General features: G+C 39.0%; 1 protein-coding gene across 1 annotated transcript in view; it reads left to right on the top strand.

Moving 5' to 3' along the window:
- Positions 1-23,809, top strand: part of KIF26B (kinesin family member 26B) — a 302,239-nt gene that overhangs the window by 86,734 nt on the left and 191,696 nt on the right. Inside the window, exon 3 of the mRNA XM_062573637.1 lies at positions 6,769-7,302. Coding sequence (XP_062429621.1) covers positions 6,769-7,302 — 534 coding nt within the window. The remainder of the gene's footprint in view (positions 1-6,768; positions 7,303-23,809) is intronic.

The raw sequence follows: 23,809 nt of genomic DNA, 5'->3' as shown, positions 1-23,809 counted from the left end.
GCTTCTGGGAGTTTGTGTTTGTTTCTATTCTTTGTGCTATAAAAAAGGTGCTGGCAAATTCTGCCCCTTTGGCAAGCGTTTAGTTTGTCCACCACATAGCTGTAAAAGAAGCTTCCCGCCAGGATACCCTATGCTTGCTGTGGCTGCAGATTCAGTGTGGGCTGCAGAGCAGAGCTCCGGACAACTGCATAGCAGAGCTCATTGGGCAAGACTTCGATTTGTACCTTTGAATGTATATTTAGGTTTTCCTGCTGCTATTCCATCTCCTGTTCAGAACCCAATTAAAAATCTGGCTGCTATCTAGCTATTAAATGCTAACACAAACACCTGTGTACCAGATGTGTACAGCTGCAAGTCTGTCAGTGCTGATCCATCTTTAGAGTTATAAGCCAATGCATGAGGCAATTAAAAAACAATTTTTGTTTTTTTCTCTTTCTTCTGTCCCTTCTCTACCCTTCACCTTTTTCTTTTAATCCTCCTATCTTTCCATGTTTTTCTCTTTCTTGCTTGCTGCTGCAGGTTTGTGACGTAAGCCTTGCCGAGACTTTATCTGTGTCTTTCCGATAAGAAGATGGAGAGTCTAAACCAAAGGAGCACATTTTCTCTCTGCAGGGTGGCTAGTTTATACTGACAAACATTAAATTACAGAAGTCCAAATGTCAGTAATATGCGCCAGCTCAAGAAATATACCTTGAAAATGAGCAATGTTGTGAAGGTTACCCTAGAAAGGATTAGGATCTGATTTTTCTTTTTTTTCTCATCTCTCTAAAAAGAATTGCTCCTAGGTCCCACAGACTTGTTGTGGACATACTGCATTGACTGTGGGAAAGGGATCACTGTCACGGCTTTGTGAAAGTGAAGGTTCAAGTCAGCAGTGGAAAGCAGTTCTTCAAGCTTGAGGAACAGAAGTGGTAATTGCTAAAGAGATGGGATATGATAACTTTGTGGAGGTTTTTACTGCAGTGAGTGAGATGGTCCCTTTGCATGGGCTTACTGAAAGCAGGCTAATATAAAAAGCCTCCTCCTTGTTCTGTTGTGCTTTTCTCATGACCTTCATCTCTCCCTTTACATTAGTTCCCTGCTACAGCTCTCCAGTCCAGGATTCTCCCTGTCTATCTGTGTTTCTTCTTACCCCAGTGTGCACTAGTGGTGCTTATGAAGGGGAATTCCTGCTGCGGAAAGGAGAGGTTTTCCAGAAGGACAAGAGGGAAGGATGTTCTCCCTTTCTAGCACAGGAGTTGAGTTGGTTTCATTTGCTGAGCTGGGAGTGGTAAAGGGTGACTTATGTGAAGAAGTGTTGGATGTTAGGGAAGTCTTCTATGACAGAGAAGGTAAGGCAGTGTGGTGTTGCACAGATAAGGTGTCAGTCCCTGTGTGTGGAGCAATAGAAAAAGGGAGGCCCAGCTCACCGTCCTGTTAGTCTCACTCCTGTGCAGCTTCTGCTTTTTACTTACCATCACACACCTTGTGCTATTGGAGATCCTGCCGCTTGAGAATATTGAGCTGATTCAGTCTTTTGCTTAGCAAAAGCAACTGATTTTTATCCAAAGGCCTTCTGAACAGTTTGATGGTACAGCGCTGCTAACTTTTAGTCACAGTGTCTAAATCCTATCGTGCTTATTTGAGGAAAAAACTCCCACTGATTTCAGTTTATTTGAACATTCTTTGGCTTTAACAGAAGTGGTGCCATTGTAAAGTGAGGAGCTGTTTTTCAACTGTTGGGACTCTGGAATACTAAAACCGGCAAATCTCTGAAATATAGCCTTAGAAGATGCAATATGTTTAAGTTAGGGTGCAGAGACATTTGGAAAGTAGCTCAAGTGCCTCTGGAAAGTAAATTTACGAGTATAACTTTTTTATTAGGCTAGAAAGTACATTCTCAAGAGAGAAGAGTGAACAGAAGAGATGACATATTTTGAACAGGGACCAACGATAGACTAGCAGGATCATGTTTAGAGCAGAGGTGTTTGCACAGTCATGAAAAACATGTGCTTTTTATCAGGGTAAAAGCTTCCCTCCCACTAATGTTTCTTAATTAGTTCTTCTACTCCCTGCCTGTGGAGATCAGGAGTCTGGAAAACGCATTTCTTCAGGGCAGAACTGATCATTGCTTTTCTCTCCTTCTCCTATCACCTTGTGTGATGGATTACATACCAGCAGTCGTTGCTGCCTGGACCCTTTCGGAAACAAAAGAAGTCCATGAGACTTCTGAGAGCATCTGCAAGCAGAAGCTGACCTCTGTGATCTAACGAGTGCTGACTGCTTCATTTTTCCCTGTAGAGCAGTGAAGAACACAACTTGGTGGAAGGTTTTTGGATTCACTGTAAACTTGAGTTTTCTATGAAGTAACATAATGACGTAAGATTACAGTGTCTAACTTGTAGACTGTTGTTGACTGGATCAAATACTTCTAAAGATTTTCTGCACAGCTGCATGTCCTATATTAGTGTCTGCCTGCTATATAGGTGCAAAAAGTAGGGATGCGTATGAGGTATGTGTTTATGAACCTATGATCAGCTAGGTTCCACATAACTTAAGTGATAGTGCAAGTAGCTCGTCGTGTTTTTTGCCCGTCCTTCTCTCTACCTGTGGAGTTCTGTCTGCCTGCATCATGTCTCCTTGTGAGCTTTGTGCAAGTGCACAAGTGCAACCGTGTGCTTCGTGTTGAAAGCTGCTCTTGCTCTCGCTATTGAGGGAGACAGGTGTAAATCTGGGTAGCAGGAAGGAAAGGATTATTCTGCTTGTGGGCTGCTTTCTTAGTGATGGAATTAAAACATCACCAAAACTATATAGCAAGGAGCGAAGGGGAGCTAAATGAAAGAGGATGCTTCTGCGTTATTTTAGGTGATCACACAGTTGCGTAGCCACCCCCACTCCATGAAGTCAGAACTGCCTTTGCCCTTGCGCAGCTGACTGAGCTGCAGAGGCAGTTCATCAGTGCTTGGTTGCTGGGTGCGTTCTTACTGCGTAAAATAAGAATTCCTCAGCGTCCCTGACAGCTCTGTCTGTGAAGGGTCTGCTAAAAAGCAATGCTTCCTTCCCTCTTCTCTGTTTTAGCTCAGGTCTGAGCACTATAGGGTTTAATTAATAGCATATCGTAGTGGATAAGATGAATACGCAAACAGCTGGAATTAGTATTTACTGGAGCTTGAAAACTCAAAGGTGGTATGAAAATGCTCCTCACAGGGAAGCTCGGTGGGCACTCGGTGTAGTTCACTGCCTGCCTCGCTCATTTGCGCTAGTCTTGCGAGTGATCTCCTGAAGCTTTCAGACCTCTCACATGCCTTCCCTTGTTTATTTTAGGAATAGGAGTTTATAGTAATGGTGCTTATACTAAAGATGCGTGAACCATTACAGCAACAAGAGAAACCACTGTGAACCTTTGCCCTGAACTCGAACCAAACTCTTTTGTTATTTTCAAAGTTCTGTTTCAGTTTTTAGTATTACTGTACTTTGTTCTGTCAGGGCTGGAAATGAGTGCCAAAATACAAATGGTATTTCCAGTGTCAACCTCAAATTTCACAAGCAAATCTATTCTCATGAGATTTAATGTGAAGTCTCTTAGACCTCACAAGTTTCAGTAGTAAGTATAACCTTTCCAAGTCCTGCTGCTTAGTGCAGCTAGCACAAACTGCTTATCCATGGAGCTTTCCCCATCACTATTTCATATAGACCTATGGGACAACATACTGTTTATTGAACTGATAAGCATTTCTCAGGGGAAGATGTGCAGATGTTTGCTTTGATTGCTTGCAGATAAAATACTAAATTGTCATGTGACTGCATTTCCCTGCTATTCAAACGAGGGTATTGCGACTGTCCAGCTTTGGCCTCCTTCCTGCTAGATGTGTTGAAAGTCTGTCAGCCAATTCATCTATGAAATCATAGTGGAGCTGCCCAGTGCAAGATAACAAAGGAAATTCTCTTTTGGGCTCTATCAGTTTAAAGATAGATTTGTTTTAAGAACAAAGTGTGACTAATGTTTCTGTGGCCTGAGGTTTCTTCTAATTTATTTGCTGTCCTGTAGCCTTTTCTGTTTCATTCTCCAGACTTGGATGCAGTGTTGAACTATCCATCTAGTGGAGTCTGATGGATTAGCACGGCCATTCGTAGGAGTAATCAATTCAGGTTGTGTCTGTTTTCCTCTTTCCTACCTCTGAGTAGGACCAGTCTTCCTTCCCCTCTCTCTCTGTTTATTGTTGTATCAGAGAATGATCTGATGTTTGTTTTAACACCGAGATGAAGCTGAATTCACTGCTGTCCAGCACTCCTTAAAGCTGGTGTGCTACTTGAATATTTATATCATGCTGACATTTGCTTACTTTAGGAAAGGCTTTATTTCCTTGGAATATTTATCATAGTATCCAGGAATTTCCACATTGAATTGCTGCTGGATCTGGATGTTCTGTATAATTACCTGGGTTCAAGCCCAGTCGCCTAAGAAAGTTAGCTTTCAAGGAACAACCACCAGCTCTGTGGCATTAGCTAGCTGAAGGAAGAGCTGGCAAGGATTTTTCCTGGACTGACGTGGAGCAGCTTGGAAATAAGTCTCGCACCTCGCTTCAGCCATACAGACAGCTTTTGTGTAGTGCACTGTGGGAAAGGTAGAGCGTCCTCCCCCTGCGTACCTGCCGTCGTGGATGGGGCGCCAGTATCTGATGTGATCTGCTGACCTAGTTACGGTCTCGGATGGAAAATAAGATTTGACGTCTTTTGCCTCTTGTTAATTCCCCCCTGGCTCCCCCCATCTCTTTCCCCAAGGTTACAGGGGGGAGCATTGATGCCGAATCCGGTTCCTGCCTTCCGGACACGCTGTGCCGCTCTGCCCCCCTGGGTGCCTGCAATAGGAATGACCAGCTTGCGGCTTGATCAAATCTTGGCCTCCTGTTGTTTCCCATCAGCTTATACGGCTCTCCTGGGCTTCTGGGGCTACAACTGTTCTTTTGCTGCTGTGCATAAAGAGGCACCATGATTTATGAATCAATTAATCACTGCATGCTGAGGAGCTGTTCAGGGTAGTTAAACAGTGAAAATAAAATGCTTGAGTATATAATAAAGACGGATCGTAATGAATATGACCCTCTACCAGTGAATTCTCTCCCTTGAATTGTCTCCCTCCTTATATTATACTCCCTACTCATTCTTTCCCAGCACAGCCATAATATCAAAACATGGTATTTGTCTGTCTTGGCATGGGGTTCATCAAATTACGTGATAAAGGTGGTCTCCATTTGTGTGATTTTTCTGCTCTTCCAGTCTGATATGACTTTGGTTATGAAGCTGGTAAAGCCCCGAAGAAGAAAAAAATAAATAAAGTTGGTACTACTCAGTTGGTACTATTGAGCATAGATTATATTTGAGTAGTCATAACATGAAAGCTACCAGTAAGTATTCAAAACCTTAGGAGGGGAAGGCGAAGCCCGCACATGCAGGCCTGTAAAAGCCTAAAACCCTGCCTGGTCTGTCTTTGAAATTTCCGTTACCAGTGAATTGTGTGTGACTGTTTCTTTGCATATGCTTACCTACCCTAAGGAAGCATGTGTATGCATGTGTGTGTGACGCACACCCACCCCTATCTGTCTATCTCTGTATTCCTCCTTCCATAGACTACCATACACAATGCTTTTTAGCCTTGCAAATCTAAAACCTCTGTCTTTGCATAGAAAGGGAGGATCTCAGACTGCTACATAGGAAATATTAGTTTCCATCACGTAGCTGTAATGGTTTGCTGTGTGTGACACAAATATTTTTGCTGTGCATTTGTAGAATTTCTGGCGTTGGAAGAACTGGGCAAGTTTGGTGATAAGCCCCTGCTAAAGCTGCTATTAGGCTTCGCAGCTTCCCGAAGCACTGTGCAATTAGGGCCAGTGTTGAGTGACTGTAGTCAGACTGGGTGGTATTTTTCTCTATGTAGAGCACCACAGACATTGAAATATCTGCCCGTGAGGTAAGTTAGGTTTATGGTAGGGTAATTCTACGTGAGACAGGAGGTTTTAAATCTCATCATGTCATCAAGACACAAAATTGTTCGTTATAAATTGCTGATCCTTTACGAGTTGCATTTTCTAAATAAAATTATAATTTTATTTTATGCTATTAGTAAATACCCAAAAGAGAGGTAGAATATTCCATTAAAGAAATGGTTGTTTTCTGGCTGCAAAACATTGTAAATGAAATGCTGAAAAGCTTTTAAAAATGTTATCAAATACCCACCTGTTTTGAGTTCTGAAAAAAATTTGGGGAGGGTGGTGATATTCTTGTTTTTCATTTTTCATTATAAGCAGACTTTAAAATTTTGCTTTTTTGTTGCTGAGTATATCCTGGGTTTTCTTGGTACCAAAGGCTGGTACTGATGAGTAGATAGATTGTGAACCTTGCTACCAGCACACTGAGTTTAGTGAAGCTGCTCTTGATCTCACTGTGTAACTAAGAGTAATTTCATTCAAGCCAGAAATTAGGTGCACTGGGGTGAAGCAGGTTAATTCATTCTCTCTGCCATGCGTTGAAGCTTGCAGTGGAATTATAATATTTGCCATTTATCAGTAAAAGTAAAAGAAGTTTTTCTTCCCATCACAATCTAGTTTCTCATTTTCATTTAACTCTGTTGCTGGCATACATTGACTGTATCTAATGGCCTTTGTTTGCATTCTAAGCTTATCTCATAAATTGACTTTTGAAATGCACGATCAGCAGTAGTTATGTTTCACTGCAGTGACCGTGGTTAAATATTTCTCTCCTGTTCCCCTCCCTTCTCTGTTTGATTTTTAGGACCCAGGCTTCTCCTCGGTGATTCATGACAAACTCCAGGTTCCCAATACCATTCGGAAGGCATGGAATGAGAAGGACAACAGATGTGATGTTTGTGCCACCCACCTGAATCAGCTGAAGCAAGAGGCCATTCAGATGGTGCTGACCTTAGAGCACGCTGCCAACTCTGAACATTACGATGCTTCTCCAGGCTCCCCTCCACCACTCTCCAATATCCCCACTTTAGTGGGCTCCCGGCACATGGGCAGCCTGCAGCCCAGGGACTGGGCATACGTGCCTGCTCCTTATGCTACGTCTAATTATACAGGCTTTGTGGCCAACAAGCACAGTGGGAAACCCAGCAGTCTGGGAATTGTTAATGGGGTGGAGAAGAAAAATGGCTCTCCTGGACACCAAGCCAAGGTCAGCTTTCAAATGGCCACCAGCCCAAGCAATGGTAATGTTCTCAACTCTGTGGCTATCCAGGCTCATCAATACCTTGACGGCACCTGGTCTTTGTCAAGAACGAATGGCGTCACTCTATATCCCTACCAAGTGAGTAATTTAAAAACAAAAGCCATGCTCCTCCTTATTCCCTTAGAAGCTTGAAGGGTGAGTTAACACAGTTTGCTGCTGTTGGTGAGAAATAGAACCATTCGCATAGTGAGCAAGAGGACAAGGACTACTGTAAATTCCCTTTTTCCTGATAGAGGAACAAGTTGGGGATGGGGGCACAGATCACAACCAATATTTATTAGAGCACCTTTTATTAATTCACCCATTATTGATCATCGAATTGAGTTGCTGTTATTAAAAGCAGATGTTACTAAAAACATAATATGTTCTCCCTTGCACAGTTCACACACACACACACGTGCACACTCTCACTCCTAATACCTGGTTGGAGCAACAGCTTGGAGGGAATTGTAGCTTTTTACTACAAAGTGGAAGGTTGTACTGGTGCAGTAGCAGCTTCTAGGTAGATATTCAGGAAGTACCCAGAGGGTCCTTCGCTTCATCAAGTGCATAAGTAATCTTACAGTCTATGTCTACTAACATAGACTAACATAACCTACTTGGATGTGGTCCAAGTTACTTACCCTCTCGTGGATGCTAGTTTGTGCTAGTGGCCTTCTGCCAATTCACCTGCCTCCTGGTGTTCTGATTTTATCAGTTCTCGTGGATTCAACTGGACCATTAGTCTTCAGAGCTTACCAGTTTTTTGGAGTCTTTCATATACTGCTTTTCCCTGCTGTTTCCTGGTAACTCTTTGCATCCACACCCATAACAGAATCCTTTCAGACCAACTCACAGAGAAGGGTTTTTATGACAGGAGGTGGGCTTTCCAAGGCACTTACTTGCAGATGGTGAGATTTTCAGAATGCCCGAGCACACAAAGATTGCAAAACAAATCTATTCTTTTCAAGTTCTCCTAGCATCTGTGTTGGCTTCCTAAGGCACATAAATATCTTTGGAAGTCAGTCTTTCTGCCAGGTTATAAACAGTTTGCCAGATAGGTTCCTAAATTAGTATTAAACATTTATTGGTATAAGAGCAACTAAAATTACAGCCAGAAAAAAAGCAAGGTTATTCATATGCATTAAGACACTGTCATGCACCAAAGAAGACTAGCTAAAATAAAAAGTGAATTATGGTTATTTTACCTGGAAAATATGTGAGTCTGGTTTTGTGGGATCTATGCTCTATTGAACCTGAATCCCATTTGTGCAGGTCAGTATGTGGTCTCAGTTTGATGTAAGAAAAAAACATCTGATCTAAGTTTTATCTCAGAAGAAACCTTAACAAAGAATGCACATTTAAAAAGAACAGAATAATTAGTATTTGTATTAGGAAAATTATTTTAGTTGTATTGCATTCGCAATCCTTTGTCTCATCTTCCATGAAAATATGTTTAGTTTACTTTTTAATAATGTTGATAGTTCCTGGATGGTTCAGTTAAGCTTAAAAATATTCACTAAGCTAAATCTAATATTCAAAACTTTTTTCTCTGCTCCAGTTAGCTTAAGTTGGCTCCAGTTAGCTTAAGGACTGTTACGTACCCTTTTCCTCCCCTTTCAATAACCTTGTAATAGAAGAGATGGTAGTTGGAATCTACTAGCAGAGTCAAAACAAAATAATCCCTTCCCTCCCTCCCCCCCCCCAAAAAAAAAAAAAAAAAAAAAAAATTTGAGAACCCTGGTCTGTGGTGGACTGTTTGTTGATAATAAATTTTATATTTACTTTAAGAATAACCTTTAAATTTTGAAATTCTCACTTTAATCAAAGGTCATGTTTAATCATCCAATCGGGATAGTAGTGGTAGCTTTTGTCTTCTAACACATTGAAGGGATTTTAGCATTTGGTTATATTGTATCTGAATCAGACTGAGAATTAATCAGTTAAGAATAACTTTGAAAAGTCATTTCTTTGTATTTTGAAATAGTAGGGAAATGCAAGCATTCCTTTTTCTGCTTTTGTGTGCAGAAAACAAATCTTTCTTACTACATATTTTCAGAACATTTTAGATCTCTCTCTCCCTCATACAAATATATTTCTCATTATGCATTTACAGTTACAAAATGCTGTTGGGAAAGAGCACTAGGAGAATGTATCAGTTATTCTGGCTTAATTGAACCCTATTTTTCTTAACTTGAAGGTTAATTAAAAAAAAAAATAAGAAAAGGTGCTGGCTATTGGCTTGCAAATGTCTATATATTAATTAAATTTTCTTGCTTTTCTTTAAGAATAGTGATCAGAAAAGCCTCCCTATGCATTAGCTAACAGGAATAGAAAAAAAAAATCTTGAAATAAAAAGCATTACATTTCACAACAGAGGTACAGTGCCCTTCTACATCATAATTTTTCGAATTTATGTCCAGGGAAAAGTCAGTCTCATGGCTCTAGACTTAATGGAGCCTGTTGTGGAGCCCTCTCATTGTAAATTAGCTTTTGTTAGACAGTCTAGATAACTTGACAGAAATGGATGAAAAGTGACTGTGTTTTCTTCCAGAAATATTACCAAAAAGAGAAAACACTAGCTGGGAAGCACCATTCTGTGGCTCAGAATTGACTCTCAGCCATTTTAGGCACCAAGAAATATCCTTCATTTCTAGGATGGTGCTCCCTTAAACTCTTCCCCTTCAGACTGCCTAAATCCAGAGCCTTGTTATGGGGAATGAATTGCTGCTTGTGTTTCAGTTCTGATGAAAATAAATAGATACAAAATGACTGTTGTGATGTTTTGTTGCTGCAGTAGTGCAGGCTGAATCTAAAATGAGATCTTATTAGTCTACTGTTCTTTGCAGAAAGAGTAAACAATTGCTGCTAGAAGTAACTAAAACAACAGTAAATTTGTGTGCTACTAGACTTAGTAGTTTAGGGTATGCTTACAGCCTAAAAGTTAGAAAAAGTAATAATGTCTTTAACTGGAGATGCATGTCAGACATAAAAGAACTTTTCTATTGCTATGGACAGTCCACGCTGACCTAAACTACCTGCAGATGTTATGGGAACTCATCACTGAAGCCTTCTATAAATAAAGCAGAGAAATAACTGCTAAGAACTGTTTAGGCACAACTGGTCCTGCCTTGAGGTGAGGAGATGGACTGGATAACTCAATCAGTCTCCATCACAGCTCTGTTTTCATGGATTCCCTGATCGGCCCCCATTGATTAGGAAGAAGAAAAAGATTTGGATCCAAAAACCTGTGATCTCCCTAAGGTCTGGTTCACAAATGAACAGCTGACCTTGTTTTCTGTAAAGGGCTGAATCAAAAATCCTGATTGAATGTTGATATCTCTAGTTTTTCTAGAGTAAATGGTCTCTTACAGAATGAGGAATCAGAGGCAGGGAAAGGGAACTGGGTTGATTAAGCTTTTTTAATTATTTTTTTCTTTTTTAAAGGAGAAAAGCATACCCCATTAAAACTCTCTTCCCAGCATTCAAGTGCTGCAATGGTTACTTGGTTGGGGAAAAAGTGATAGATTTCTGTTGAATGTATGTAGGAAAATACCAGCCAAAATCCAGCAGAATTTGATGCAAGCCTGCGAAATGTGTTCTTTCAGTCACTAGCAGGTAGCATTTGTATTCCCTGAGGATATAACTTTTGTTTTAACATTTGTAAAAGCTTTCACTGATCTCTTGTCCACTCAGAGGAATTTCACTCCTTTGCTGCTCAGGAGAAAACCGAGTGAAATAGGTGAGGTTTTACATGAGAAGGGCTCTAGTTATTTGTACAGCTGTTAATATACCTTAAAGCATACCACAGTGTTAAGTACATTTCTGTTGCTTACCAATTGTCACGTAATACTTCTAAAGAACAAGAAACTTTTAGACCTGGAGTACTAATGTAGGAGCTGCAAAATCCAGATATCTTGATAAAATAATTGCTTTTTCTCATTTTTTATGAAGAATGTGATACTAAATTGAGTGCATAACGTTTTTATTACTTTTATTATACAAAGCTGCCAAAGTAGTTGAAACAAAAGCATCATATTAAAGAATGAGAAAGATTTGAGTCGTTATTAGCTCAGATTGATTTAGAGTCTACTTTCAAAGAGAAATGAGTTGAAAATAGGTGACTGGATTAAGCTGTTTGCACTAAAAACTTATTCTGGAATAAGAGCATTCCATTTTTTTTAGGCATAGTTGTTCCTCCTTAGAATTGACCCACTCCAATATAAATTAACTATGAATAGTTCTCCCTCGCTAGTGTGCCTCAAAAGGAAAAGCGTATCACTAACTGCATTGTGATGTGAACTGCAGAACTTAAATGGAGGACATTTTCTTGGGCTGTGGACCCACCTCTAGTTCCCTTCCTGGATCTGCAGAAGAATCTTTCCATGACTTTATATTTTAAGTAGATTATTTAAGAGATCAATGCAGCGTGATAGTTCAACTTGGTATATTTGAGTGCCAGAAAGGTGGGAGAAAACAAGAAAGAGAGAGAAGACCAGCTCTTGCAGGCAAAAGATGGGCCATGAAAGGGAGAGATGAGTAATGGCAAGTGTGGCTCTAGCGGTGGGCAGGATGAGTACTGTCCTCACATGCCCTGAGGTTGTGAAGTTTAAATTTCATGCTGAAAATACAGTGCATGAAAGGATTTGAGTAAAGGTATTGTGATCATAATGCTAGTGAGGGAAAAAGTATTCTGTTCTCCATGATGCTTGAAAAGATCTCTCTGACTAGAAGTTTAGAAAAGGAGATCTTAAACTACTAAGAGCCCTTTGGCCCCAGGCATAATGATCCCAAACTTATTCAAAGACTTATCAAAGGCTTTGTATATAATTGATGAAAGCCTACAGTATGTACTTTGTTTCCTCTTTATTTATAACGTGTGTTTAGAAGAACACTGTTCCCTGAGAAAGTACCAGCTTGTTCTGGAGCTTTGCAATGATGAATGGTTTGTTTGGAGTTTACTTAGGTCACAGCTGTCTCATAACACATCAGTTCTTTCAGGCATAGCCTTTTTAAAAGAAACTGGTAATGATTAGAGTTGGGCACAAGATGGAGAGTTCAGATACATAGACAAAGCCTGTGTGTGGGATATTCGCATCCAGGATTCCAAGTTTTTTCCAGGTCTCTGCTTTCTAATTTATTTCTATTCCGTTTGCTGCTGTTGCTTCTTAAAGTGTTCAGGAAGATAAAGCTGAAATGTTAATGATGGCTACAACAGTGCCAGGGTAATTTAAGTAGCTTCTAAAGCATATAATGCAAGGTACAAAAATCATGTTAGTTGCTCCATCTGCAGACTAACAGGTGTCTTCTATAAATATTGCATGCTTCCTAGAGCCAGACCTATTTTGCTAAAGGATCTTGGCAGCCAGGGAAAAGGAGATTTGCATACTGTCTCTTTCAGTACCATATTCTTGTGTGACCACATAGGAGTCAGTATAAGATACCTAATGCAGTCAAAATACTTGTATGCCATTAGGGTTTAGTCCAGAATTTTTTGTATGGCTCATGTGTTTTAATAGCAGTGTAGTGTCTGAACACCTGACATCTAAACTGGAGTATGATGGGTCCCTGAACAAAGTGAAAACGTTACTGGTTCCCATTACTGCAAGCTCATAAATGATCGTGCTGAACAAATGTGTGCAAATTCCTGCACTGATTATTTCTTCGTTCTGATTTTAACTCTACATTGAGAGCATAGACTGAAAGTACAAGAATTTTACTTTTTGATTTTGTCTGACCAGAACAAGGAACAGTGTGTCAAACAAATTTGTTAGCACTGAGACTAATATTCCCACCTAATTATTTTTCTTGCCCATATCCCTCACACATTTTCTGTTATTTCTGAAATAGCTTTCCTCTGACTAAAAGCTTTTTTAAACCACATCTCTAATAATTAGATATGACCCTGCTAAAGTCACTGAATGTCATCGACTGACATTTTACATTGGTCATTCAATCACTCAATTCATGTATTATAGGAGCTGGCTGTTTGTATTTTGTTCTTCCTTCCACCCCCTCAAGTGACAGTATAGTTGTATACTGATTCTGTGATACCATCAAGAGAGGAAATAGAAGTCCACACTAACTGTAGGAGAGCTTTTTATGTTTTGGGGGGGTGCATTTTTCTGGTGTGATTTGATCTCTTACGGCATTTTTATGCATGGCTTAATAACCATTATTTTTCCACTTCATGGTACTAGGATGACCAAGGGAAGTAAGAGGTAAAGGGTATCCCATGGATTGAAAAGATTGAAAAGAGCTAAGTAGGCTTATCCTGTGAGTATGAAAACCCCATGACTCAGCTGTGATGTGAAGAAGAAATCTGTGGACTATTAGTGGAGTGAGTTAATCCTCTAAATTAGCAAAAGCCAAAAGATCACAATTAGTGAGGATTTGGAGTCTTGGTTTCCTCCTCTGCTCTGTAGCTTAAGGATTTTGTCCAATTGTGAGACCAATTTCTTTTCTGAAGTAATAGCTACACTGAATGCTTGCATCATCGAAGTATAAACTGAGAGAAAGTGGTATGATTTAACAGTGTGAAAAATTATGGAGAGATGAAATGGAGGGAGGGAGAGAACAAACTGATACATCAACTGGAAATTTTCTCTTTTGTTTTCCACATTGTAAATAAAGTGGCAGAAAATCAGGGAGAAAACAAATCAGCTTCTATTTATGCTGTATTTCATAATTCAAGAACATAGGGATTCAAAAGCTAGGACAACCGGTTTAAAAGTGAGAAGAGGGAATATACTTTTCATGCAATGTACAGTTCTGTGGAACCCCTTACCATGGGAATAGTATTGAGGCAAAGAGCTTAGAAAAAATCATAAAAGGATTAGGTGTTTATGTGGGAAATAAGATACCTTCTTTCTGATATTACGTAGGATTAAAAAAAAGGGATAAATTACTGCATGGTGTAAGGCAGTTGGTAACTGATATTCTATGGAGAAGACTTCCTTTAATAATGCAATATATAGGTAAGGACTAGAATTCCTGAAACTGCCACTGAAGTGTTCCAGTACAAGTGAACCTGGGTGACTGGAAGAAGGGGATTGATGTACTTTGTCAGCCCTTAGACTGTTTGTCCCTCTGTTCTGGCCCTTGAGTGGCAGCTGGAAAGAGAGCCTGGATTAAACGACTGAACCTGGTGAAAGATAAACACCAGATGACTAGTGTTGTATTTTGGATGAGGGCCTGTAATAAACAGATTAGTGCTGAGTACTTTTACAACAGGGTTTCAGCAGCGTTGCCTGAGCTCGACAAAACTATTGCACGTTTCAGACCCCCCCCCAATTTCTTATTCAAATATGTGAAGAACCATGGCCTTTAAAAACTTTCTTGGGTTGTTTCATCTATGTGAGCAACATATTCATCTTTAAAGCTTCATAAAGTTTCAGTCCTGTGGCGGATACTCCTTCTGCATCTTGCTATTTTTCACATGTGTTGCAAGAAGAGAGAAGATAGATGTGTTTGTGCAGAATCAAAGGTAACACATTCTAACTGAGGTGTGGAAGGGAGGAAGGGAGGAAAAGAATGAGAAAGCAAATTTTCAGGATTTTTGCTTTCGATTCCCAAAAAGTACCACTCAAGACAGAAATCAATGTGTTGTCACCTTGACTGAGGTGTTTTGATTTTTCACATTGTTTTACATAAATGAGTCTTAGAAATAAGATTAGATTTAGGAAGATTATCTATAATATATGTTGCTTTCTTTTAGTGAAATGCTATCCTACCCTGTGATTTTGCTTAAAAGAAGAGCGAGGCTTTAAAATATGAGGAATAATGTTACTAAGCAAAAAATAAACTGACAAATCCTTTTTCATGGATGCTATGCTATGCTTTTGGGAAGTAAAGAATAAATAGCTAGAGGCCGATGTAACTTGGAAATGTGATTCAACAGAATCATGTAAAACCATCATTTTCTTTTCTGTAAAATGTTTCTGAAATTGCTTCAGAAATGGAGTATCAAATTCTCTACTGGGAAAGCTCTCTTCTTAATTCAGTGGATTTGAGTTAAAATGTTCGGTTGTTTCTTTGTGTTCCACTTGAGAGATGGGTGTTGTCAGAGGAGCTTCGTTCAGCAGCAGACTTTTCTCTCTTGCACCAGGATAATTGCCTTGCAGTTAGCATGGTTAGAACAGTGTAAAACAAATAAAAATGAGATGGAGATCAACCCTGTGATATCTGATCAACCGGAGTGTGAGAACAGCTGTGGTGATGGGAATGAATCCGGTGTGTTGCACTTGGTGGGGGTCAACTTCCCTTTGGGCTAGCAGAGGGAGAGGCTGGCTTTTTCTGCACACCCATAGTTGAAGAGTGTGCTGGAGGTCCATCTCTTGACAAATGAAAGCAGAAGGCTGATTGTCCAGCAGTTTTTGAGCCTTGGACCTGCTTAGATGTATTTCCTATAGAGTAAGGAAGGGTTGCACATGTCTTGAGGTGAGAAAAAGTCACTTCCAGTTAATTAAACCATTTCTTAAAATTCAGTCTGTTCTGAGGAAGAATGAGACTATTAGTTCACCTTTCAGACCCACTAACTGCTCTAACTGAACTTAAACTGCTCCAAAAGTTCAAAGGGAATGGAGGGTCATGAGCTCTACTCTTCCAAGAAGCACAAACCAACCTCTTGGGCTTAACATCAATAGGAAATCTCAGCAGGAACCTCTGTAACTCCCTTGTAAGGGAGCCTACTAGTCACCATCACTCATTCTGATGTTATCTGAGGTCCTTGGCTTTACAGGACAAAAATGTCTCGTATCTGACTGATAGATGTGAGTGTCCAGTGACTGATCTGCAATCAGTGCATGGTATCAGTTGTGTAGATAGGATTGTGAAGTGAAATGTTTTTGTTGTGACAGTGCTTTGAATCAAATACATTTGTCTATTGTAGCTAACCTCTATTTCAAAATTTTTTTTGAATTTGTGAACGTGGCATGTTCATATATTCAATATTTGGCTAAATATATGCACATTTTGGCTAACAAGAAAAATGGAAAAAGAATTAAAAGTTTAGAATACTTGATGTTCCTATATACTCTCTTCTGCTCCTCTGACTTCACTGTGGCCCCGGTAATCTCAACTGAGTGCATTTTGGTTCCTCATTGGATAATTATACTGCTGCAATGTGAATTCTGCAATTCCTTTACACCTTTTGTTGCACTCTCAGTTCTTGAGAAGGTCAAGGCTATTAATAAAAGCTGAGTTAGGCTACATTTTGCAAAAGAGATCTCTATTTTAAAGCATATGGAGTGATACTGTCCTCTCCATAAGAGAAAGGAATTTAGCCAATAGATGTATAGAAAAATATAGGCCAGTTTGAGACTCATTTTCTTTTTCCTCTAACGTATTTCCTCAAGAATTAGAGAAAAGTAAATCCTCCATTTTGATAAAAGAATCACTGTTGATGTCTTCCTATCTTACTTTCCTTTCTGGCCTCACTGAGATACTTTTGGTCAGAGCAGTGCGTACAGTTGTGGGTAGCAGGGCAAATGGTTTGGATGAATGCCAGCAAAGCTAATATTCAGTTGTGTCAGAGGGCAGTATGATGCCATCAAAAGTACGGGGAGTGGCTGTTGGCTACTGTGCCTTTTGCGGAGGGAAGTATTCAACTTTTCCATCTATGCAGTAGTTTCAAGATACAAGCAGCACTAAGAAGGAAAATTTCAAGTTTTTTTTTTTAATTGCTTTTCTTTCTTCTTGACCTGTCTTAGGCCACTAGAGCTGGGTAGTGTTGCAGAATTTAAACACAAACTATGAGCACAAATAGCCCTAGGTGTTTTATTCCTGTATATTTTGATTACTGCAGTGTGGCAAAGAAGATGGAAATTAACTCAAGCATTATGAAAAGAGGCTACACAGAATACATCAAAAGAAAATGTGTAACAGTGAGATATCATCCATTCTTCTCTGATAGCTGAAGATTTTCTCAAAGTTTCACTGTCAATGTGCAGGAAGTAAAAGGTGTATGGTACAACTGAGGATTACATCACATTCGGGTATATCATGGCAGCAATCACAGGACTCAGAAGGCAAATGTACCCATAAAGCTGTGTCTGTGTTTTAGCCCAGCTTCTACGAAAGGCATTGTGAAGACCTTTGCGATGTTATGCAAGTTGAATTGGGGCCTACTCTGCAAGATTTGGGGGAGTTTTTTGTTTGTTTATGTTTTTGCTTTGAAATAATGTAAACCAAAACTATCATCATTTGTCCTGTTCAGCAAAAAGTATAACCAGTTACTATTCAGCTGACTTAAGAGAACAGTACAGCTAAGGGTTCCTGACTACCAGGCCTCTGTGACAAATTATGAAAACATCAGTGTTCTAAAACTAACCTTTTTTATTTTTTATTCTTTTTAAGATGTAAGTGCTACAGTTAAGTTATTTTTGTGTGAGTTCATGCTCTGAAGAGAAAAACCTATTCTTGTGTTACCAGTTTCATTATTCTCTTACCTAGTCAGTCAGCACAAACGACTTCATCTCTGTAATCCTAAATGTCTGGAAGTGTCATTTGCAGCCAGGACTTAGTAGTGATCCTGAGTGTTGTCTTGTACTTCAGAGCTCATGTAAAGATCCCTTTAAACACTGCCAGAGATCAGCTTAACAAGATTTATTCCTATTTAAATAAAAGTAGGGGAGATGTATACACCTGGCCTGATGACAGGTACGGCAAGATCAAGATTTGTATAAAAGGACTTGGGAGAGGGGCTATATATATGCAAGCTGTATAGGTTATGAGATCGTTGAAGCTCAATGCTCTTCAATATGCTGCGGATGGACTTTAATCGTATATTGTGACTCTTCTTATTGTCCCCTCAATGCTTTGTCTTTGAAGCAGGGACTGTCTGCATTGTGTAAGGGAACCATTAATTCTGGGGCCTCTGGGCATTTTGTGATATAATGAGTATAAATAATATAGCGCCTTATCCCTGGTATGGTATGCACTTCAGTAAAGATGTTTTGAACTGTGACACTGGAGGCTTGTTATAGCTAGGTTTCCATTTGTGTGTGAGTGAGAGAGAGCGCCTGTTTGGACTTCCACTTTATCTGATGGACCTCATAATGTCGTCTGAGAGGAGAAAAGATTATGCTTAATACCTTTATATTATTGCTGCAGTATCTTTGTGCCTAATTTGAATGCATTTAGTGGAAATGCCTCTTTGTAATTTCTTGGAGAATTCTTAGATGCTGCTACAGAAAACCAAAGGACCTGTCAGTATCTGTAACTCTACAATCAGAGAATGGTTTGTGCTTACCTGATTCCAGAATTTGTTTCCAAGATTTTCTTTTCTAAACATTACACTGTTTAATGTAATATAATGCCAATGTAATGTAATGTACATTCATGTAATGTAATGCCAATGTAATGAAACACTACTAGAAAGTATATAATATAAACTAGGCTGAGAAAGAGCTGGAGCAGTAATTATGTAACATTTTTGCATATGTTACAGTCCATTCCTGTAAAAGGACTTGAAGTATTTTCAGGATCAAAACTGAAGCTTATAATACATTTGAAGGAAGCAAGTATTTTTTTTTCCTATGCTTGACATGTGAAGAAGCAGATGTACAGGGAAATGGAATAATGTGCCTGAGATGGTGCTCTGCAGTTTGCGAAGAGTTGAGAAAATAACCTTTCTTTCTGTTACCTGCATTCAGAACAAAATGTAACAGGGCCAGCTCATCATTTTGTTTGTGAAAGTCAGACTTTTCTGTGACTACCTGGAAGAGTCTAACATTAGAGTGGATTATGAAACAGAGAAATTACAATAATTCACAGAATCTTGGAAAAGTCTTTAGAGACAGAAGAGACTGGCCAAAAAAATATCTTGCAGAGTCAGCTTCTTGAAGCTGAAGTTGATTACTTTTTGTCTTGAAATATGGCTTGAGCTAGAATTTTTATCAATTGCACAATCCATACACTTTACCACTTAGAACAAGCTGCTATTATGCTTTCTGTAAAGGAAAAAACTTAAAAACAAGGGCTTTGTTTTAGAGAGTGTCTCTTGAAAGCACGCCCTTTGGAAAGAAAAAGACTGGAAGTTTTAAGTTGACCTATGAAATTTTTTAACTTTAGCATCACTGAATCTTATACTTTCAACAAGTACCTGAGCTGAGGGTGTATCTCCTTTGCTGTTTGCTCTACCTTAACTCATAATACGAAGTAGTTCCAGCAAGTGCTGAAATTCTGTCATCCTATATACATTGCTCTGTTTGCTCATAGGGCATATCCCATTCTGCTAATCTGTTTACAAATCAAGCTTTGACACTATAAACTTTTTTTCTTGATCTTTCATATTCAAAGTCTTTGTCAGAAATCTTTGTCAGATAGGACTGGACCCTGTGTGCATGAAACCCATGTTTTGCAAGGGACACTGTGCAAAAAAGAATATTTCACAGGTCTAATCCTGTGTGAAAGTCATAGAGAGGCGCTTCAGCCATTTTCCATGGCTTCTATAACTACAGCCATCATTAGCAAAGCAGCTTGGTGGTAAAAAGTGTTCGGAGAAGTATTCAATAATCTCCTGAATTTTTGCTTTAATGCATAAATACATGCTACTTCTGATCTTTTGGGCATCCTTTAATCTGATTTCTTCGTGTGTGCACACATGGTGTTTTTTTACACAAATATGTGCATACATACACATATACATCTTTTTCTTCCTCATTTTTTTCTTCTAGGAAAGCTTCGTTTGCTATTCTTCCAAAGAGAATTGCAGATAAACTTTTGGATAGATTCTGATCTGAAATCAATTTGAAGTCAGGTTCATTCCAGTGGTGTGACAGACCAGCATCATGCCTTTTCCTTCTAGTGGCATGCTGCTGACATTAAGAAACTAAGAATCTGAGTACACTGAGTTCTGAAAGCTAGTATTATAGTAAAGGAGTGTTCCGGCCTCCCTCTTAAGAACGCATATTAAGCAGCATTTCTAGGACAATGTTTTAAGCTTGGTTCTTTGTTATGCTGCATATGGTATGGTCCTCTACCATTTGGAACTAGTTCATGCCCATCTTGATGCCCTTTGTCCTAGAGCAAAATGACTTAGTAAATGCCTACAAGGCACCTTCTGAGGAGACAAGTGTGAGACTTTTTTTTTCCTCATTTATATTAGACTATGTCACTGCACTTTCACTGACCTCTAGGCAGTGATCCTTTTTTGGCATGTCATTGTGGAGCAGAAACTCAGCCCATGAAGCTCAATTAAAAATTAATTAAAGTAAAACAGAGACTTCCTTTCAAAAACTGATATAAAAGTAACTTCTGAAACTTCACAAAACTGAGTAAACAAGTTGAAGGAGAAAAATCCAGAATGGTTCATGAGCAAATAAAAATTCTTTGTGGAGTGCAGAAAGCCAAAATGAAAACTGAAGATAACCATAAAGTGTTCATTACAGTTCAGACCAGTTTACTAGAATATAGGCACCATTTCATATGATGAACCTATTTGTTGTTGTTATATTTGGACTTCATTAAAGTGCATTTAATTAAATCTGTTGTAAATCTGTTTTATACCCAGTGGGCCAGTTAATGTAATCTTGCTGTTTGCTTATAAGAAATATCAACTAACAGTTTCTGCACTAATTTTAATCACTATTTATTTTTAGATCTTAGTGGAGTGTGTTTTGTCAGTTTATTTTACTGTGCAAACTCTTTGGGGCCATGACTTTTTGTCTCTGTGTCTTATTTAGAAGAAAGCATATATTCACTGTTCTCATGTAAAAAAGAGAGAGAAATGGCCTCTTGAAGATCCTGTATTCTGACTTTTATGAGAAATAAATGTCACTGTAAGACTTGATTGTATATTCCCAGATAGTTTTCTTAGGCTGCTATCTTGTCTTAAGCTTCTGCCTTTTGACTGCTAAGATCTTCTAAATTTTTCCAAGTGATTTATTTGTTATTCTCTCCTGTATTTTAGGCTGCCAACAGGAAAAATGACTAGGGTATGTAAAGGAGCAAGAATAAAAATAAGCAGATGATAATGGTAAAAATAGGAAATAGTAAACCTACAATGAGGCAGAAATTAAGCAAATCATGAGGGACTTAGATTATTCACAAAGTAAGGGTCTACCTGAGATCAATTTCCTTCGAAGACCAACAAAAATAATTCATAAGAACTGGAAGAACATGCTGTCTGTATACTGTGAATCAGCTTTGCTGTGAAAGGCAAAGCAAAGCGTACCTTCAAATGAAAGACAAAATTTGCAGTATTTACTGGGCACATTGCATTCCAAAGTTAAATGCATAAGATTTTGCGCATGACTCTGTCATTTGCTTGTCTTCTAAAGCTCTTCTAGTCAGAAAATCGCTGATAAGAAGTCATTAAAGCTATATGGAGTCTACCTTTGGATAGTCCTGCGTTCTGTTATACTGGAAAGTAATCCTTGATCTAATTGCAATGTAATTGATGGATTAAGCAGTTATTACTTGTCCATTCAAAATTTTCATAAGAGGCTATACTGACTGAGTTTTAAAAGAATATTTTCTTTCAGGAATGTACACTATTTGTTAGCATTGCAGGTTTCATTTCATAAATTCATAAATTTGCAACTGTTCCTTTTCCTGCCTTTTCAGAAAGTGCTGTAGAACACAGCCAAGCTACATTCATTGTAGCTACAAGCTGCATTCCTTTCCCTTGTGTTATTCACTTTGCAGAACTGCACAGATTTTAAAATATATATGTCTGTACTTAAAGTCTTCTAAAATTGTTACTGATTTTTGAGGGCCTCCTGCAGAAAGTGAAGGAGCTAGGTGTATCAAAGCATTGCTTAAAAAACAGAGGTATCTAAAGTCAGTGTCAAGGAGAAAATTTTCTTCTTCATCTGATTGCATTTAGCTGGTCAGGAAAGATGATGATTGGTATTGATTACTCAGTCTTCAAATGAATGTGCACTAAATCCCAGCTGAGTATGGATCATCAGCACGCTTACAGTTCCCAATGTACAAGAACCTTAAGAGGCAAAGTGGGAGTGTGAGTTTCTTCCTATAAAACTTTGAGAATGGATTGTGATGGTTTGTGCAAACCAAAATGTGGATTATATATAATGGGAAAAGATCATAGTTTGCATTTAAATTGAATATTAGATCAGCTTCTGCTAATATTCAGCTAGCTCTGGGAAAACCATGATCAACTTTGATACCTTTAAGAAAGAGAGCTGCAAAATGAAACTGGTCAACTGAGACAATTGTGGTGGAAAATATGACAAAGCTTGTATGAAATGAGAGGATGCAAAAATACAATTAGCTTGGAAAACATAGACGTGAACAAGAAATAGATGTAAGATGCTGAGATTATGTTAGGCTCTCTATAAGAAAGATCCATCCCATTTGGCAGAGCACTGTAGCAAATGTGTAGTCTGGAGCTCACAAGTTGACTTGTTGGTTTCCCTGCTGGAAGGGGACCAGAACAGAGAGAGTCCCAGTCCCTAACGGTTTACAGGGAGTGCTTAATTTGGTGTTCATTTGAGGATCTGCTCCTTCTCCTCCTTTTGCATTCATTAGTTGAGAAGGCAGTAAATCTAGAGCGAAGAGGAGAGAATATAGCATAACTCAGCACCTAGTCAACCTATAGAATTCACTACAGGAAGAGGCCACCAAGTCAAATGCTTATGGCTGAGTAATTTTTATGACTACTAATAACAGCAGTAGCTATGCAAACTGAAGTAATAAGGCAATCAAGTCTTATGACTCAAGGCATTCACCTTCAGGGCCAGGAAGGAACTGTTTCTGTCCTGCTAGTGGTCTCATTTCAATGCCCTTTTGGCACCCTTTGAATTCTTTTCATGTATTACTGTTAAAATTGATGGTTGCTACTGTCATAAAATAATTTTAAAAACTCAACAGGACATTTTTATTATTAACATCAAAGTCAGACAGGTGTTCATGTATTGTGACAGAATAGAAGGGCCAGCCTTGTTAAATTTATAGAGAGGTCACTCTTGCTGATAAATAGCTTCTGCAGAACTGACTTTTTTTAGCAGCTCATCTGGAAATGAGACAATTTCATGGCAGCTCCTATTAGCACTGATAACTGTGAAATTAGCTACTACCAACTCTGTGTTGGTACCACGAAAGAAGGAACACCTGCAATGGTCTATTAATAGCAGGGACAGAAAAGAGGAGGCAATTATACAAAGCCGAAGGGCAATGTAATTTAGCATGACTGTCACATAGAGGGACAGTGGATCAGTTCGTAGTTCATGCAATTCACTGAAAGATGGAAGTTTTTGGCATGGAAGTTGGGGCTAAATGCTGTTTCTCTACAGGCAAGAAACACAATATTGCCATGCTTTTTTAGTCAAGCAGTTGGTGGGTATTAAGGTCTTGCAATTTGTTTGCATTGGAAGGAAATGTTGACTTACGAAGAATATGTCAACATCCAGACTCAGGGAATGAAATAGGACCAGCTCACTGCAGGCACATGCATGGCTCACAGTTCTCAGCCTTTTCTGCCTGGAAATTCTGCCCCCTAAAGGGCAGCCTCAGCCTTTTACACAGCACCACACCGTTGGCACTTCTCTTTCCACTTTGCCACATCTTCAGTGCACTTTTGGTCTAAATAACAGCCAGTCTGTATTACAAATGATGAATTGAATGGGTCACCTGGATGTGT

The sequence above is a fragment of the Rhea pennata genome, chromosome 3, assembly GCF_028389875.1.
Source record: "Rhea pennata isolate bPtePen1 chromosome 3, bPtePen1.pri, whole genome shotgun sequence".
Lineage (NCBI taxonomy): Eukaryota > Metazoa > Chordata > Aves > Rheiformes > Rheidae > Rhea > Rhea pennata.
This window is presented reverse-complemented; position numbering and strand designations above follow the sequence as displayed.